General features: G+C 40.3%; 2 protein-coding genes across 2 annotated transcripts; both read left to right on the top strand.

The window, feature by feature from the left end:
* Positions 1 to 9,593: 9,593 nt before the first annotated feature.
* On the top strand, positions 9,594 to 13,306 carry LOC141697882 (uncharacterized). Its single transcript, XM_074502439.1, has 6 exons — positions 9,594 to 9,721; positions 10,597 to 11,167; positions 11,849 to 11,984; positions 12,140 to 12,301; positions 12,390 to 12,452; positions 12,676 to 13,306. The coding sequence occupies exons 1-6, from the start codon at positions 9,595 to 9,597 to the stop codon at positions 13,135 to 13,137; spliced, it is 1,521 nt and encodes a 506-aa protein (XP_074358540.1). The 5' UTR covers position 9,594; the 3' UTR covers positions 13,138 to 13,306.
* A 1,561-nt stretch (positions 13,307 to 14,867) lies between these two features.
* LOC141697525 (uncharacterized) lies at positions 14,868 to 15,767 on the top strand. The gene has a single exon (XM_074501931.1). The coding sequence runs from the start codon at positions 14,868 to 14,870 to the stop codon at positions 15,765 to 15,767; it is 900 nt and encodes a 299-aa protein (XP_074358032.1).
* Positions 15,768 to 17,926: the final 2,159 nt, after the last annotated feature.

The following is a 17,926-nucleotide window of genomic DNA, read 5'->3' as shown; positions in this document are numbered from 1 at the left end:
CCTTAACCTAGAGAACTTAGCTTATTTTGATGGCCATGAACACTTATTCCTTTCACCCTCGTACACTGTATTTAATCTTGATTATGAATCAGCAATTACTAGACAGGGCGCGCCTTAACATAGGGCGCGCCTCAGATGTTTTTTCAAATGAGTAATTTCATGTTAGGCAGATAAAACAATTTGAAGTAATTTTTCCTTTTGATTGATAATGCGCTCTAGTGCTCAAATTACACCGGTCTCATGGCTACTATGCTCTATGGGGAATTTATTTGAAAATTTTTCTTCCTTCTGCTAGTTCCAGGGTTCGCAGTCACATGTACTACCCCCCTAGGCTAGAAGGAATTTATTTGCTACTAGCCTATTATATGAGAATCAAATAAGAAAACAAGGGGGCACAGCCACACCCTACTGATAATACTTTCGTAGATGTTCTGCATTCCATGCCCGAGGAATAAGTTTACCATCCAGGTCTTCTAGGCGATAGGTTCCCTTCTAGAGTATAGCTTTGACCTTGTACGGTCCTTCCCAATTAGCCCCAAGCACCCCGTGCTGAGCTATCTTAGTATTAGGCATAACCTTTCGCAACACAAGATCCCCAACCTTGAATGGTACAGATTTAACCCTTTTATTGAAATACCTTGCGACCCTCTGTTGATATGCAGCAAGCTTTAATTGAGAGTTCGTTCTGGCTTCATCTAGCAAATCCAAGTGAAGCCTCTGGTTAACTTCTGCATCTTCCTCCACAAAGACATCTCTCCGGAGGGATCCAGCTCCTACCTCCACGGGAACCATGGCCTCATATCCATAAGTTAGTAAAAATGGGGTTTCCCCCGTAGTCGTTCTAGGAGTCGTATTGTAAGACCAGAGGACCATGGGCATTTCTTCTAGCCAGTCCCCCTTCTTTTCTTCCAACTTAGCCTTCAAGGTATGCTTTATGATTTTGTTTATGGCTTCTGTCTGACCATTACTCTGCGGATGATAAACCGCGGCGAAGTCTTTTTTAATCTTTAGGTCTTCGCAGAGCTTTCTTAACTCCTTACTATCAAATTGTTTCCCATTGTCTGAAATGAGCTTGTAAGGAATACCAAACCTGCATATTATGGCGTTGAACACAAAATCCCTTATCTTTTTTGCCGTGATCGTGGCTAATGGCATGGCCTCTACCCATTTGGTGAAGTAGTCCACAGCCACCACAGCGTATTTCACACTCCCCTTTGCTTTGGGTAACTCTCCAATGAGATCAATCCCCCACATGGCAAAAGGCCAGGGACTTGTTAATGAGGTAATGGTGGTTGTCGGGATATTGGAATAGTTGGCAAACCGTTGGCAGCGATCACAGGCCCGGACAAAATTGAAAGCATCTTCCCTCATAGTTGGCCAGTAGTACCCTTGTCTGAGTACTTTAAATGCTAAGGAACTACCCCCCGAGTGATTGCCACAAATCCCTTCATGCACCTCTCTGAGAATATAATTTCCTTCTTCCCTGTCCACACATCGTAATAGTGGCTGGTTAAATCCTCTCTTGTATAGTACCCCGTCATATTCGACATACTTCGCAGCTTGGTACCGAAGACGTCGAGCCTGTAGTTTATCCTCCGGTACAGCCCCTAATTGAATATAGTTATGGATGGGGGTCATCCAGTTTTCTTTTGGGATTTCTTGCATTTGACACACCTCCACCTCTGGGATACTTGGAACTTCCTGGATTCCCAAGGGGATTTGTCCAAGTTGGACGCTGTCCATCTGCGACCCCATCTTGGCCAAAGCGTCCGCATTACTATTCTCTTCTCGTGGAACGCTTTCCAGTCTGGCACTTGAAAATTTTCCCAGCAGGCGTCTTGCATATCTCATATACAGCTCTGTCCGCGGTCCTCGGGCTTGGAATCCTCCGTTGACTTGATTGACAACTAATTCGGAATCACTTCGAACTATCAAATTTACGGCCCCTACCTCCAGAGCTAACTTCAGACCGTTAATCAAGGCTTCATACTCAGCATCATTGTTGGTAGCATAAAACTTGAGATGAATAGCACTCATCAAGCGGTGCCCCTCCGGAGTGATCAGGACTATCCCGGCACCGGACCCGCTGTTGTTTACGGCCCCGTCTACATGTAATGTCCACCACGGGTGGGGGAGTTCCTGCTTCTTTTCGTCCTGATGACTTTCTTGCGAGGTTGGTTCTGCCGGTACTATGGCCTTATCATCAATTTCTTCATCAAATTCGAGTACGAAATCGGCCAGCGCTTGTCCTTTAATTGCCGTGCGTGGACAATATTCCAAATCGAATTGCCCTAGCTCTATGGCCCATTTTAACATTCTTCCCGACGACTCGGGTTTATGTAAAATTTGCCGGAGCGGGTAAGCGGTACGAACTTCTATTCGGTGAGCCTGGAAATAAGGTCTTAGCTTTCGTGCCGCAAGAATAAGAGCGTACACTAATTTTTCCATGTTGGTATATCTGGTTTCTGCATCCAACAACCTTTTGCTTACATAGTATACAGGCCACTGGTAGCTTGCTTCTTCCTTTACCAAGACGGCACTGACGGAATATTCTGACACTGCCAAATATAGAATTAACGTTTCTCCGTCTTCTGGCTTGGCCAACATCGGCGGATTTCCCAGTTGTTCTTTGATTTTCAGAAAAGCTTCTTCACAATCAGGGGTCCACATAAAATCATTCCCTCTCCCTTTGATTGCTTTGAAGAATTCTTTGCACCTATCCGATGACTTTGACACAAATCGATTCAGGGCCGCGATCCTTCCTGTTAGACTTTGTACCTGTTTGACACTGGTGGGGGATTTCATGTCTAGTAGAGCTTTTATTTTTGCCGGGTTGGCCTCAATCCCCCGGTTGTTGATCATGAATCCCAAGAATTTTCCCGATTCTACGCCGAACACGCATTTCTGCGGGTTTAGTTTCATCCTATATTTTCTCAGGATATGGAACATCTCAGTTAAGTCGGCGACGTGGTCTTCCGCCCTTTTCGATTTCACGAGCATGTCATCCACATACACTTCCATAGTCTTCCCAATTTGCTTCTTGAACATTTTGTTTACCAACCTTTGGTAAGTAGCACCAGCGTTGATCAAACCAAATGGCATTCCAATATAGCAGTAGAGCCCTCTATCAGTGATGAAAGAGGTGTGCTCCTGGTCAGGCTCGTACATAAGGATCTGGTTATACCCGGAATATGCGTCCATGAAGCTGAGCAGGGCATGCCCCGCCGTGGCGTCGACCAACTGATCAATTCTTGGTAGGGGAAAACTATCTTTTGGGCATGCTTTATTTAGGTCAGTGAAGTCCACGCACGTTCTCCATTTGCCGTTGGGCTTTTTTACCAATACCGGATTTGCTAGCCATTCTGGGTAAAAAGATTCTCGAATTAGTCCGACGTCTAGGAGCCTTTCTACTTCTTCTGCTAAGGCTATAGCTCTTTCTCCACTTACGGCCCTTCGTTTTTGTCGAACCCCTTTATGCTTGGGGTCGATATTCAATCGATGGCACATTATTTCTGGATCGATCCCCACCATATCAGAATGGCTCCATGCAAATACATCTAGGTTTTCTAACATAAATATTGACAGATCTTTCTTTAGCTTTGGTGTCAATTGGGACCCTATTCTTAGATGTTTACTCGGGTCTTTTTCATCAACGGGGATCTCGATCGTATCCTCTGCTGGCCCCATCTTTTCCGTCGGCATTGGTATCCGGGGGTCCAAGTCAAGGGGATTATAGATCTCCTGATCTTGTAGAGAGGATGCATTCTCTTCAGGAGGTATGCCTTGCGTAGTAGAATTATCAATTTTTTCGGTATATTTTGCGGGCGGGGGTGCTTCTGCAAGAGGAATGACGTCACCCTGTTCGAGGCTTTGCAAGACATCAAATCTTCCTTCGAAACGTTCCCCATGGAAATCTGCTTGGACTATGGTATGCATCGCCTCCTCTTCTTCTTCCAACATCTCAATTCTGATTTTGTCTTCCAAGTACAACATTGTCGAGGGCAACTCAGAGGGATGTTCTTCTTCTTGCTCAACATAATAGTGGACTCGGATTTCCTCGGTTGGTTGCTCAATGCTTTTCTCTCAATCCACGTCCGGAGTGTCATCGGCGTGGGAGTCTTTTCTGAACCCTTTCATTGCTTGCCTGTAGCACTCCCGTGAATCATATTGGGAACCCCTGATACTTCCTACTCCATTTGGCGTTGGAAATTTGATTGTTAGGTGATGAATTGAAGTGATGACTCTCATCTCCCGTAGAAAAGGTCGTCTCAATAACACGTTGTGGGATGATTCCTGACTTAGAACCTTAAATTTGAGCATCTTTGTTACCGACAGTGGGCTTTCCCCTAGTGTGCATGGGAGCCGAATTGACCCCATGACTCTAACTCCTGCACCTGAAAAACCATAGACCCACGAGTCTTCCCCCGACATATCCTGATCAGGCAGTCCCATTTTCTTGAAGGTGCTGTAATAGAGGATGTTCGCGGAGCTTCCATTGTCCACAAAGGCTCTATGGACATTCTTTGTACCGATTTGGATGGAAATAACCAACGCATCATTGTGTGGGTGATGTACCCATCGGGCATCCGTTTCTCTGAAAGTGATATCCATGGACTCTCCTTTAAACACTTTGGGTGGCCGGGTTTCCACCCTATGAATATCTGTGAGAGGCCTAAACCGGGCTTCCCTAGCGTACTTTGCCAAGGCTCGGTTGCTGCATTCCATTCCGGGATCTCCCCCGTAGATTGTTCGGATACTGCCATCCCTGATAAATTTATTTTCCTCCGGGGTATCATTGTTTGTCCCGCGTGGGGCTCGTCTTTCCTCTTCCCTTGTCCTGTCGTCCTTGTGCTTCCTTACTTCCTTGACTACCCATTCTCCGAGGTATCCTTCCTTGATAAGTGCTTCGATTTCGTCTTTTAAATGTCGGCACTCGTGCGTGTTATGTCCAGATGATTCATGGTATTCACAATATTTCTTCTTGTCTTTGCTTTGCCACGATGATAAAGCTTCAGGTTTCCTAAATAGCCCTTTATTTCTGTTTACCTCATAGATATGGTCGATGGATGCGACCAAAGGTGTGTATCGGCTTGTCTTGTAGTCACGGCTTGAGGGAGGGCTCCATCCCCTCCTTGTGCTTGTTGTATTTATCCGGTCTGGGCTTCGGCTATTCCTTCGGTATCTTGGGCTTGGCGACCTATCCCTCTTCCTTCCTTTGTTTCTTTGACTCGACTGTGAAGTTGGTTGTACATCTGCCAAAGATTGCTCTATAGTTTTAAAGGATTCTGCCAAAGCGAAGACATCTGCAAGAGTGGCCGGATCTTTCCCTTGCAAGTGCTTCCAAAAATCTGAACCAACCCTTAATCCTGCGATCAGGAAACTTTTTAAGGCTTCGTCTGAGGGCCCCCTCACGCTAGTAGACTCGGCGTTGAACTTTTGAAGTACGATGTTAAACTTTCGTTTTCTCTTTGCCTAACATTGGCAAGAGTTGTGACAGAGGGAGCGTATCTCACCGCGGCTTGAAACTTAGTCAAGAACAAATTCTTCATCTGATCCCACGAAGTGATCACTCCTGGCCTGAGCTTTTGAAACCACTGTTGGGCGCTTTCTCTAAAGGTTGCCGCCAAGAGACGACATCGAGCCAAGTCCGGGACTTGGTACACATCCATCTCTATATTAAAACGACCCAGGAATTCCACCGGATCTGAGTTTCCGTGGAAACGGAGATCGCTGGTAGTGTTGCGATACCCGGCCGGCAATTGTGCATCCCTTACTGCTGCCGAGAATGGGGACGGGATTTCAGCTATAGCCGCAACCCTGCCTTCGAGATGGTTAAGTAGCCTTTTCAGATCTCCTACATTGAAAGTTCCCACGCCGGGAATGATCTGCACTTGAGTCTGTGAACCCTGGGGTTGCAATGGAGGTATTTCCACTTGATTCCCCCCGGGAGGGGCTTACTGCTGGTTTGTATTCTGGGCATCTTCAGGTATTACAATTATTTCAGGATTTCGTTCTTGGTTTCTCCCTTGATTCTCTTCCCCACCTTGGCTGCGGCCTCGAACCGTACCGCGATCATGGTTTTCTATATTCCTGGGGTCATCATGTTCCACATAGTTGTAGCCATCTGCTTGGTTATTCCAGCGGGAATCGAGGTGTCCGCGGTAATTGCCACGACGGTATCCGTCTAAATATCTACCTCGGCCTCCACCTCTTCCCCTCCATTGAGGCCTTCTCCATCGATCGTTTCCATACCCACGTCCATGATCGCGGTGCCGCTCCCGATTTTCCCGAGGATTCGGGGGCACATGCGTTGGATCGCGGTGCCGCTCCCGATTATCCTGGGAATTCAGGGGCACACGCGTTGGATCGCGGTGCCGCTCCCGATTTTCCACGGAATTCAGGGGCCCACGCGTTGTATCATGGGGCGTCACACCTCCATGATCAGCTTCTCTCTGCCATTCAAGTAACACCATTCTCAAATCGTCATCGCCCAAGCGAATCCCCAAGCGATCTTTCAGAGCTGTGAAGCCTCGTGGCTGATTCTTCGGTATTGACTCCGCCTGCTGGCGTTCCTCGAGACTACGTCCAGAACGGTGTGGATGGGTGGCTCCCCAGTTATCTGTTCGCAGAATTTCCCATCCATCAGCATCTTCTTCCACTAGCTCAACGATCGGGGAGGTGTCATTAGAATAGTCTAGGCGTCGCGGGGTTATCGGCACGCGCCCTCTTTCAGTGTGGCCATGGCCGGCCGGGACATCCCCGTCTGTCATGGGTGCTTTTCCAGGCGCCTGATCCGCTCGGATGTGGCGAAGACCTCTCCTGCCCTTGCATCGTTCCACGGTGCTTAACCTTGAATCGAAACCATTCAAAGCATCGCCCATGCGATACAGTTGTTCCAACAAGTCGGCGTTGCTGATGAGCACAGGCGGCTGTCCTCCAACGTCCGGTGTGGGACGATCAGTCATTGGTGGAACGTAGGGTTCATATTCATAGCCATGATCAGAATCTTCTTCAGAACTTCCATCGTAAAAACCTCCATCGTGATATTGAGACATCCTTCCTCCCAGATGTAGATCTTGTTAAGTTTTGGGAACAACAAAACTTGAGGTTAGTAGCCGGAAACAAGATCTGTGATGGCAGTTCTTCGTCGGAAACGTGAATAGTAACCGATGAATCCGATGAACAGTATTCGTCGGAAAAGATGAACAGTGTTTGGTGGTGATGATTATTGGGGGATGAGATTGCTTAGGGTTAGTGGTGGCTCCTTTGCGCTCTCGCTTCTGACCCCTTATAATGTGCCTACGTACCCCTATTTATAGGGGATCAAGCTCACGTAGTTCTTGGAGAACAAGAAACCTAATGGGCTTAGATTTCTTATCCCGAGGCCCAATGGGAAACCCATTGGAAACCGTCTTCTACTAGCTTTAGGAATGTCCGCCGATGAGGCCCAACCACAAAGGCCCAAGGCTCGTCCGCGGCTTCGAGACTTCACGGATGAGGCATCTCCCTGGCCAAGGATAACCCTCCGCTACCAGCTGTTTCTCTAGTCCGCGGACGCAGGTATAGCCGTGGTTCACCCCAAATGTTGGACGCATCCTTGTCCCCCGATAAGGAGCCCCTACCAGATTACAGGACAAGTGATCCCAAGCTTTTGGGTGCAAAGTGCAGGATACTCCAAAGTCTCCCAACGAGGACACCCGTTGACTACAGAGACAGAGCTCCCAAAGCACACACCAGATTTCACCCCACATCCCCAATGAGGACACCCATTGACTACAGGAGGAGGCCTTCAGTCCAGGCATACCCCTGGAGGTCTCTGACCACGGACACCGCCTTTCCTGTAGATATGCTACAGGAAGGAGTTCTTCAATAGAGTACCTGCATCAAATAGATTAGTAATAACATTCTCCATCTTCCTTGAGTCTTCCAGAAAATCCATATAAGGAGCACATAAAAGTTACATTTATATGTCAAGTAGAAGTTGAGGGCGCGCCTTGACATCTCTGTATGTAGGCGTCGCCCTGTGTCACCAGCCTTTGGTCTCTTCGTATCTCATTCTACATCATAGGGCGCGCCCTACACTATTCATCTTTAGGGCTTGCTCCAATTCTGTCTAAATCAAGCAAGCCTGCAAAAGCAATCAAGTCCAAACCACCCGTCCAAACAGTCTTCCTTGCTCAAGGCGCGCCCCTAGGGCTCACTATACAGGTTCCAATTAAGAAAATCCTCTCTTCCTTCCCGACAACTGGGCGCGCCTCCTCCACCTGTTGGAGGGCGCGCCTTGAAAGCATGACAACCATAACCGCCAATCAGTTATTCAATCAACAGGGCGCGTTCTAAGGGTGCACCCTCGTTTTATGGAAAGTTAATCTTATCCTTTCCTTGATTGAGGCGTTTTTCCTTCGATTTTGCTTATTTTGTCAATCTTAATCTGAATATTGTTTATACCAAATTTTGGGCATAACAGTAACCTTCGTTAAAACGATTCCCCGTCCTCAAGGTGATAAGAGAAGATTTTTCTCAACGTATCAAGAAAGACAACAAAAAGATGTCAAACGAGCATTTGGTGTGTTACAATCACGATTCGCAATTGTATGTGGTCCAACACGATTTTGGGAGAGAGAAGATCTCGCTAAAATAATGACAGTATGTATCATATTATATAATATGATTATCGAGGATGAAAGAGATACATATGCTACGCCATTCGGTCCGCTGCCAACTTACAATGATGCAACAAATGGTTTATCACAACCGAACCTATAGGAAGAACCTTTTGCCCCTTATGAAAGATATATTCAAAATAATGTTCGAATTCGTGATAGATAAAAGTATCGTCAACTACAAGCTGATTTGATCGAGCATATCTCACAATTTCATAATAATCGTTAATTTATTTCATATAAAATATTTTTCATTTCATGTTTTCCTTATTCTTGTAATGTGTGTTTTTATTATGTAATTTAATTTAATTATGTCTTTTTTAATTATGTCTTTTATTTTTAACTAATTTCTTATCATTTAAATAATATGAGTATAATTATAGGAAAACAATACTCCCTCCATCTCATATTAAATGTCTTGTTTTGACTAGTCTATGGTCAATTTTATCATATTTTGACTGCAGATTACACTTAACATATAATTAAATAAGATTCAAAACTTATATCATTGAAAAATATATTTAATCTTCTTTAAAATGTATTTTTCAATTTTTTAAAATAATACATGAATTTGTCTTAATTATCGGTCAAAGTCAAGTCAATTTGATTATATAATAGTCAAAACATGACACATTATATGAGATGGAGGGAGTATTATTTAATCTATTATTTAATTCATAATATTTGTTAAAAATAAAATATAAAGTAAATAAGTGGGACATATGAAATAGGGGACTTGGGCTTTACATTGGAGGAAGTCAAACAATTTTTTTTAAAACCCAACTTTTACTTATGTGGCATTGCAATAGAGGCCCCAAACAGTTGGACTTGGGCTCTTGCGTTAAAGATTAGTTAAGTCGGCCAACACACCCTATATAAGAACGTATCATTGTCTCATTACGTGCTTTTATTAACAGAAGTAATCATCATCATGGCTACTTTGGCCAATATTTTCGCTCTCTTGGCCGACAGTGAAAGCGAAAACGTTTCCTCCATTGCAGGGCTTGACGACACTGACGTAAAGCCTCAGGAGAATAAGAAGAAAAATAATAAATCTGGTAAATTAAATAGGTTAATGTAGTGTGTTTTCATGATTCTTTTTTTGCCATGCAACTCAAGATTTTTTATGTGAACTTGTACACGTTCTTTTTTTAAAATTTTTTTGACACTGTTTGTTTATTAATACGGTTATTATATATTGTTACGGGATAGTTTGGTTGGTTGGTTAATTAGTTAGTCGAGAGAAAGTAGGAGTTGTTTGATTTGATAGTCTTTTAGAAGTGACATAATATTATTTTGTTAGTTTTGGTTTTTGAATTATTGCATGGTAATTAACTGCTTTTAGTTCGTTATTTCATGGTTTATAAATTGTTTTTGTGAATTATTGATCGATGTTTGCGAGTTGTGCACTTCTTATTATGTTTAGTTTGAAGTCTTATCAGTGGTTTTGTTATAGGGTCTATTTTTGTTTCGTTTTCGGAGGGTTCATTTTATTGTGCTTGTTGATCTTATGAATTACAATTCCAATGTTGTTTTCTGTATTAATTTGTGGATTTTTACAGAAAGTGGTGGAGAGGAAGGGGAAGAGGGCAACCATATATTGGTGTGGATTTAGTTTAATTATAGTTGGTTGAAAAAATATGAGTTGTTTGATTTGATAGTCTTGTAGAAGTGACATTAATTTATGATATTGTTAGTTTGAGTTTTTAACTAATTGCATGGTAATTGACTGTTTTTAGTTTATTATTTAGCGATTTACAGATAGGTTTTTGAAGTTATGATCACTGGTTGCGAGTAGTGCACTTTTTGTATTGTTTGGTCTGAAGTCCTCGTGGGGCTTTGTATTCGGAGGGTTTGAATTTGTTGTTCCTGTTGATCTTATGATTTACTTCTAATGTGTTGTTTTTTGGTATTAATTTTGCGGATTGTACAGGAAGAGGTGGAGGAGAAAAAGGGAAAGAGGGGAGCCATGGTGACGTTAAGAGGAATATGGGCGATAATGTAGTGGAGCAGAGTTATAATGGCTATGTTAATGGTAGGGGAAATCGTCAGGGTTATAATGGTCATCAAAATGGCTATGTTAGTGGTAGGGGAAATCTTCAGAGTTATAATGGGCATCAGCATAACGGAAGCTCAAATGGCTATGTGAATGGTAGTGGAAATCGTGGTTATGGCCGGGTGGATAAACCTGTCTACAAGAGATTTTGGCAGGTAAAGAGCATTGTTGGGGATGGGCAGGCTAATGGCAAGGATGGAGTCAATGTGACTAGTCATCATCCGGATAACAATAGGCGTGCTAGGGTGACTGAAATTGGACCTGATCAAGACTTTGAGAATGATGAGGTGATAGCTTCCGATGGAGGTAATCAGAATCAAGAAGCAGTTAACAGTCCTGTTGCTGAGGAAGTAAAGGCTTCTCATGGTGATACTCAAGAGCACAAGACTTGTCTTGGTGATACTCAAGAGCATAAGGCCGAACATGGTGATACTCAAGAGAGTCAAGGGTAAGCTGTCTCCCTTAACTCTGTTATTAATAACTTTATGGTGTTAGAACTTAGAAGATGTGTTACAGATTATTTTTGTGTTTTAGCAATTTAGGGATGGAAGAAAATAAGCAGCATTGGGACTGTCTCTAATCATTGTAGCGGAGTAGCAAAGTGAAGCAACCCTGTATACTTGTGTCTGAATCTGGCTGTGGGGCAAAGGGGAATATCTATTAGTTTGTAGAAATCTTGTATATTTGTGTCTTGCTGTGGAGCAAAGGGAAATCTATTAATTTTCTGCATCGCCATTACCCTAAAATCGGTTTCAAAATAGATCAGGGTGGGAAGCATGTTGTCTCAGTGTTAGAAAGAGTTCCTGGAGTACTAGAATTATCAATTTTTAGGACTGCAGTATATGTAGAATCTGCTTTATGTTTGAACTAACCCTGCGTATCATGCTGCTTCCATATCCTGCCCTCATAAAAGGCCTACATACATTGCATATATTTTCATGTCAACCTCTGTAATGTTGTAATGTTGGGAAGCTTCATATTTATCTCTGCAGATATTATCTGTCATTTTTTTGAATTTCTTTCTTATGTGATAACATCTTGTAAGATATGTTAGAAATTTCTCATTTAAGTGTTTTTAATCATTCACAAGAAAGTACGAAGTAAATGCTCTATGTGCTATTGAATGCAGAAAAGTGTCTGTCACAACTGAGACTGAGGTTCTGTCTAAGGAAGAGCTACGTGAAAGAGCTAGATTAGCTAAAGAGCAAGAAGAAAAGAAAGCAAAGTGGCATGCTAGACAAGAGGAGATGAAGAGAGAAATGGCGGTATTAAACTCGATCACTTGACCTGATTCGTTTTCCCAAACCGTTTCTTGAACCTTTACCCAAATCCAAAGTTTCCTGGTTCTCTTGCATTGTATTTGTGGATACTGTTTTCAAATATCAATTTATATAAACAATGTCATCATTGCTCTCATCAGATGAAGACATTAAAAGAGTACGAGGAGCAGAAGGCTATTGAGAAGCAGAAGAAGGCTGCGAAGGCAATTTTGAGCGTTCCACAGGCACGTGCACTTGACAAAGATTTAGAGTCTATGCAGGTTCTCTCTAAAGAGAAAAAAGACGACATTTACACAAAACAGGTAGCAACTAATGGAGTTTCTTCTTTTACTGTTGATTTATATATTCTATAGCCGCTCTAAAATTGATGTCATGTGTTGTATCTCGTAGAAATCCAAGAATGGAACTACCAAGAAGGATGTCAATATCGACAAGGATGCGAAAGTTCACAAGGTAATCTACTTTGAGTATTATCTATAACAAAAAATTAGCATGCAAATCGAGGGTGAATTAAAAAAAATCCAAATCTTAACGGAAGATTAAAAGTAAAGCTTTTCTTGAATATGTTATGTGCATTGTGCACCTTAATTGTTTGTATATGTTCTAGCTTAATTTGGGGTGTATTGCTTGCTTAATTGGAAACAAATTCCGACTGGTTTTCTGTTGCCTTTAACAGACAATGAGCAATGACGAATTTATGAAGCTACCAACAGAAACTAAAGGTGATCAAGATGGTCCAGGCAGTGTAAGGAGTGAAGACTCTGTAGAAAATACGAACGGAGGTGGAAGAGGGAGGGGTGTAGTTTTCAGGAATTACAACAATTCGAACCAGGGTGGTGGAAGAGGCAGGGGTAGAGTTTTCAGGAATTACGAAAACTCGAACCAGGGTGGTGGAAGAGGTAGGGATGGAGTTTTCAGAAATTACAAAAACTCAAACCAGGGTGGAACCGGAAGAAGAGGTAGGAGCAACTCCAGAGATTCCGAAAAAAATGAAAATTATAACCGCGGTGGCATTGGAAGGGGTCGTGTATACACCAGGAACAGGGCTCCTGATTTAAGTGAAACCAGCATTTTCCCCGTCCTTGCTGAAGCCACAAAACCTAAGGAAAGATCTCAGGGAACACAGATTATAACTTAAGCATCTATTGATTTTGAGTCAATCACTTGTTCTCCATGGTTGTTGAACTTTGCAGACATCTTTACACAATATTTTCATTATTAATCCTCAAGAATTGTTATATTTCTAGTAATTTACAGATGATGGAGCTGGTTCGGGAAAAGCGTATGTTACAACATAAAATCATGGTATTATTTCGCAGTAGATATTATTCGAGATGGTATATGCTATTACGTACGTTTATCCTGCTTCTAGACGTGCAATCCTTCTAACTTAGCTTAGGTATAGATAATGTTAAACGATGAGTGATGGCATGAAAGTCATGAGTCTCACATGTCTATCTTTTAGTCTGTCTTTGGTGATCTTTAGAGTACTTGTTAGTATTACCCTTGGCGATCACCAAGAGTCATTCTAACTATAACTAGCTGTCTCTGTGTGCTCACTATGTGTACCAAATCTCTCTCTCTCTCTCTCTCTCTCTCTCTCTCTCTCTCTCTCTCTCTCTCTCTCTCGGGGCTCCAGCGACTTCTCTCTTGCATTCTGTTACCAGTAGCAGTATGTTTAATGTTATTCATCTACTCGTCGTACTGTCACATATATTACATATATGATGAGCCCATACTTACATCATTTCTTATATATTAATTCATTCATTAAATCTTACCAACTGATCTTATTACTATAACATATTTTATCTAAACTTGAATGTTTATTGTAGGATATTTGTGATATGTTCGATGAAGAAGTTTGTCGTGTATATTAGCTGATAAGCATGGAGGACAAAGCACTTTAATATATCACTTTAATATAATATTAAAATGTTACTTGTCAGATTTTATTGATTAAATATAAACGGATTTCTTTACATTCATATTAATTATACTAATTAAATTATTTTATACTATCACATCACTTATGACACATTATTTTATAATTTTTTTTATAATTTTTTTTATCTCTAATATTACTCTAAAATATTATTGTATATACTACATACTTATTTTTTTACGAAAATATAAATTTATCTACTCTAATAGCAGCTGATTTGATAAATCTCAAAATGAGTCAAAATTTATATCCCACATCTTAAGAGATAAGTTATTACCCCTTTAAATTAACTCGTGCATTATTATTTATTACTCATTACACAAAAATAAATCTAATCATCCAAAAAAAATTGTAGATTTGAGATCTTTCACACATTTGAGCGGATAAAATTAAAAGCACTTTTATCCTCCAACTCAGATGTCCCAAAATGATCCGAAAGGCTCCCTAAATTAAGCTAAATCAAATCAGTAATAATTATAAAGCACAGTCTTATCACAAAAAAAAAGAACATTAACATCAACTCGTGATTAACATTTTTGACGTTAATTAGTCCTCATTTTCTCAAATGTAGTCATAATGTCCATAACCACGTGTCTTCATTGATCTCTAGCAATCAAACACGTGACCATATCATCTGTCTCCACGTCAACCCAGACAGAATAAACCATTGGCTACTCTACGGATATGCCATGATTATATATTCAAAATATACGTCCACTAAAACATGATAAGTATTATGCTACCAATAATAATTATTTTAGGCAATTCATATCTATCCCTGCATTTGTAGCTATAAATATTTCCCTACCATCTCTGCTTCAACCTCAAACAGTACACCACTTCTCCCCTTGTAATCACAAACTGTTACCTTGTTCAGTGACGGAACCAGAATTTCGAAAATTGGACAGGTGAGAGTAAAAATGATGGCGAATATTGTAAGGAGCAAAAAAGTGAGTGATCCGTTAGATGAAAGAGTAAGGGCGAGAATTATTGGTGCGGACCGGTTCTATAATCCGGTTTATGTTAGTAGCGGAAGTGAACATAGTTCTCAGCACGGCGATATCGAAGAAGATGATGCGCCATGTTTATCGAATCTGCTGTGCGGATATCTCGATGAGCATGATGTTAAAGAAGATCGGGCTTGGACAGATGATGACTCGGATTCGGATTCAGATTCGGATACAAATACGAATAATGATAATCAAGTGCACAACGAAGATTTCGAGACTTTGAATAAGGTGATTTTTGATGAAGGTGCGGATGAATATAGAAATGTTTTGCTAGGTCAAGTTACAAAAGCAACGGAAATATTTTGGTTCGTAAAATCAGATGTTTCGGTTTTACGACGAAACGTGATGGCATTTTTGCGAAATAATGGATACAATGCGGGAATTTGTAAAACAAAATGGGAGAAATCGGGAGGATTGGCATCCGGGAGCTACGAATTTATCGATGTTCTCCGATCTCATGATCCGAAAAAACGTCGTTATTTTATCGATCTTAATTTTGCTCCCGAGTTTGAAATCGCGAGACGTACGAGTCAGTACGAGCGATTATTACAAACCCTCCCGAATATTTTCGTCGGTAAGAGCGATAATTTAAAACAAATCGTACGAATAATGAGCGACGCTGTTAGAAGATCGTTACGAAGCCGAGAATTGCATCTCCCTCCGTGGCGAAAAAATCGGTTTATGCAGTGTAAGTGGTTCGGGAAGTACAAGAGGACGGTGAATTTAGTTCCGGCGTCGCCGGTGGAAAGTGCGGTGAAATGCCGGTCAGTTGGATTTGTTCCGTTCATGGCTGCGACAACTCGTACACGTTAGGGTTGTAATTAATTAAATTTAATTGAGTTAATAAAATAGGGTTATCTTGATGTATTCATCGACTTTACCATTTTTAGTACGGATTATTTAATTATTTGTTAAAGTACGCAGAAAATCAACATAGTGTGTAGAAGCACAAGGGCTCAGAATCACGTGGGTACAGACGTAGATACATACATACAGTCAGTCTTATAAAACGTCTAGCTTGTAATAATAATACAGCTAGGGTTGTGGTGCGGCGTTCGATAAAAAAAATAATTTTGTTTTATTTCTTTGAAATAGTGAAATCTTGGTTCGGAAGAGCAATATAGCATGGTAACCCTGATTTTGGTTTTACTCATTTTAACATTTGTTTTCTAGATTCGATTTTATAACTGCGATTTTTTTCTCATTTTGTAATTTATGTTTTTTTATATATAAGAGATATTTATCTATGTTTAGTTATTTATGTTTAAGCTCAAGATAGGATTTCGATTTTCGTTAATATATTTAATTTGTAGATTTTTATAGATATGCTTTTTCGGTTCTATTTTATATATCTTATTTAACTTTTCTATGATTATGTAAGCTTTTCATGACAAAATTGACTTTAATGTGGACGTGAATTGAGTATATTTGTCTGTGGAGAATTAAACAAAAGAGATAAATAGGGACTTACGGAGTATTAAATATGGTAAATTCAATAGAAATAAATAAGTTAGGAGTCCTGCGAATTTTTTTGTGATTTTGTATCAGAAATTAATTTAATAAATTCTTCCACCAAATTTGAGATTTTAGTTATGGAAAATGTTATTTTCAGAGTAAAAGTGTGTGAAAAATCAAATTATTCTTCTATTTTTTTCAGGCTTGTTGATGTGCATTCGTAGAGACAGTTCTATTATTTTACACTCATTTTACTCTGAAAATCAAAAAAAGCTCTGAAAATAATATTTTTAGTTATTCACGTGTTTACTCACCCCTTACCCTTAGGCCTCGCTCCCAAGTTTTTTAAAGGGAAGGAAGTAAGTGGTAAGGAGGTAAAGTACTTTCATCTCACTTTTGGAGTGAAAATTTTGAAACGAAAGTTCGTTAAATTTACATTCATTATCATTTTTCGCTCATTTTAAAAACTTGGGAACATAAATACGAATGCAAGAGAAATTACTTTACTCACCCACCACTTGTTTTTTTTCCTAATTAAAACCCGGGAGAAGGGGTTAGTGAGATATGCCGACACTGGGATTTGGCAGGCAGGAGTTTAATTTTGAAATTTTACAAGAGAGGTCTTGATAGCTGGGACAAATAAAAGGTGATGGGAATTATGAGAGAGAGAGAGAGAGAGAGAGATTGGATAATATAAACAAGGGGGGATGGAGATAAGGGCAAAAATAGGGTTTGTCCCTTTGAGGTGCCCCAAGTTAATGACTAGTAATGGGGATTATGATTTGAGGTTGTGGAGGGGTCAGTTTTGGTGGGGGTGCCCTTCTTTCTTGCCGAATATTCTCTTATGCTTCTCGTATTTTTCTCTGATTTATCTATTTCTTTTCTTATCCAGATTTTGTATATCTTCCAACTAATTCTTTATCCATCTACTTGTTACGACTTTGGAGGTAGTCAATTGACCATAATCTACAAGACTCCACAAGTCCAGAGTAGGTGACAAATGACTTAAAATGTCACTACCATGGTATATGCCGCGTATTTAAAGATTTTTTTAAAATTTTGTTTTCTAATAAAAATTTGTTAAGAATATTAAATTAATTCTCAAAATAATTATAAATGTCACGTGTCAGATATTTATTGGCAAAATATAAATAGATTCTCTTACATTCATAATAATAGCATAGATTAAATTATTTAATATTGACACATCATCCATAACATGTCATTTTATAACAATTTTTTGTAATTATTTTTATACATCTAGTATTACTCTTTTTAATATGACTTACGTCTACTAATTGAATATATATGTTTTAAGAAATTTTCTTAAATTCAAATTTACGACCTAAAACGATAGAGAATAAATTTTTAATCACTTAAACTATCCATTCATACTTCCCTATTCTAAAATCATATTTGAACATTACTCATCAATTTCTTGTTCATTGTATTTCTTTTCTTTATTTATAGTTGAAATTGAGTCGAACATGCAAATAATATATGTTCAGTTTTTTATC

The sequence above is a fragment of the Apium graveolens genome, chromosome 11 (assembly GCF_009905375.1).
Source record: "Apium graveolens cultivar Ventura chromosome 11, ASM990537v1, whole genome shotgun sequence".
Taxonomy (NCBI): domain Eukaryota; kingdom Viridiplantae; phylum Streptophyta; class Magnoliopsida; order Apiales; family Apiaceae; genus Apium; species Apium graveolens.
This window is presented reverse-complemented; position numbering and strand designations above follow the sequence as displayed.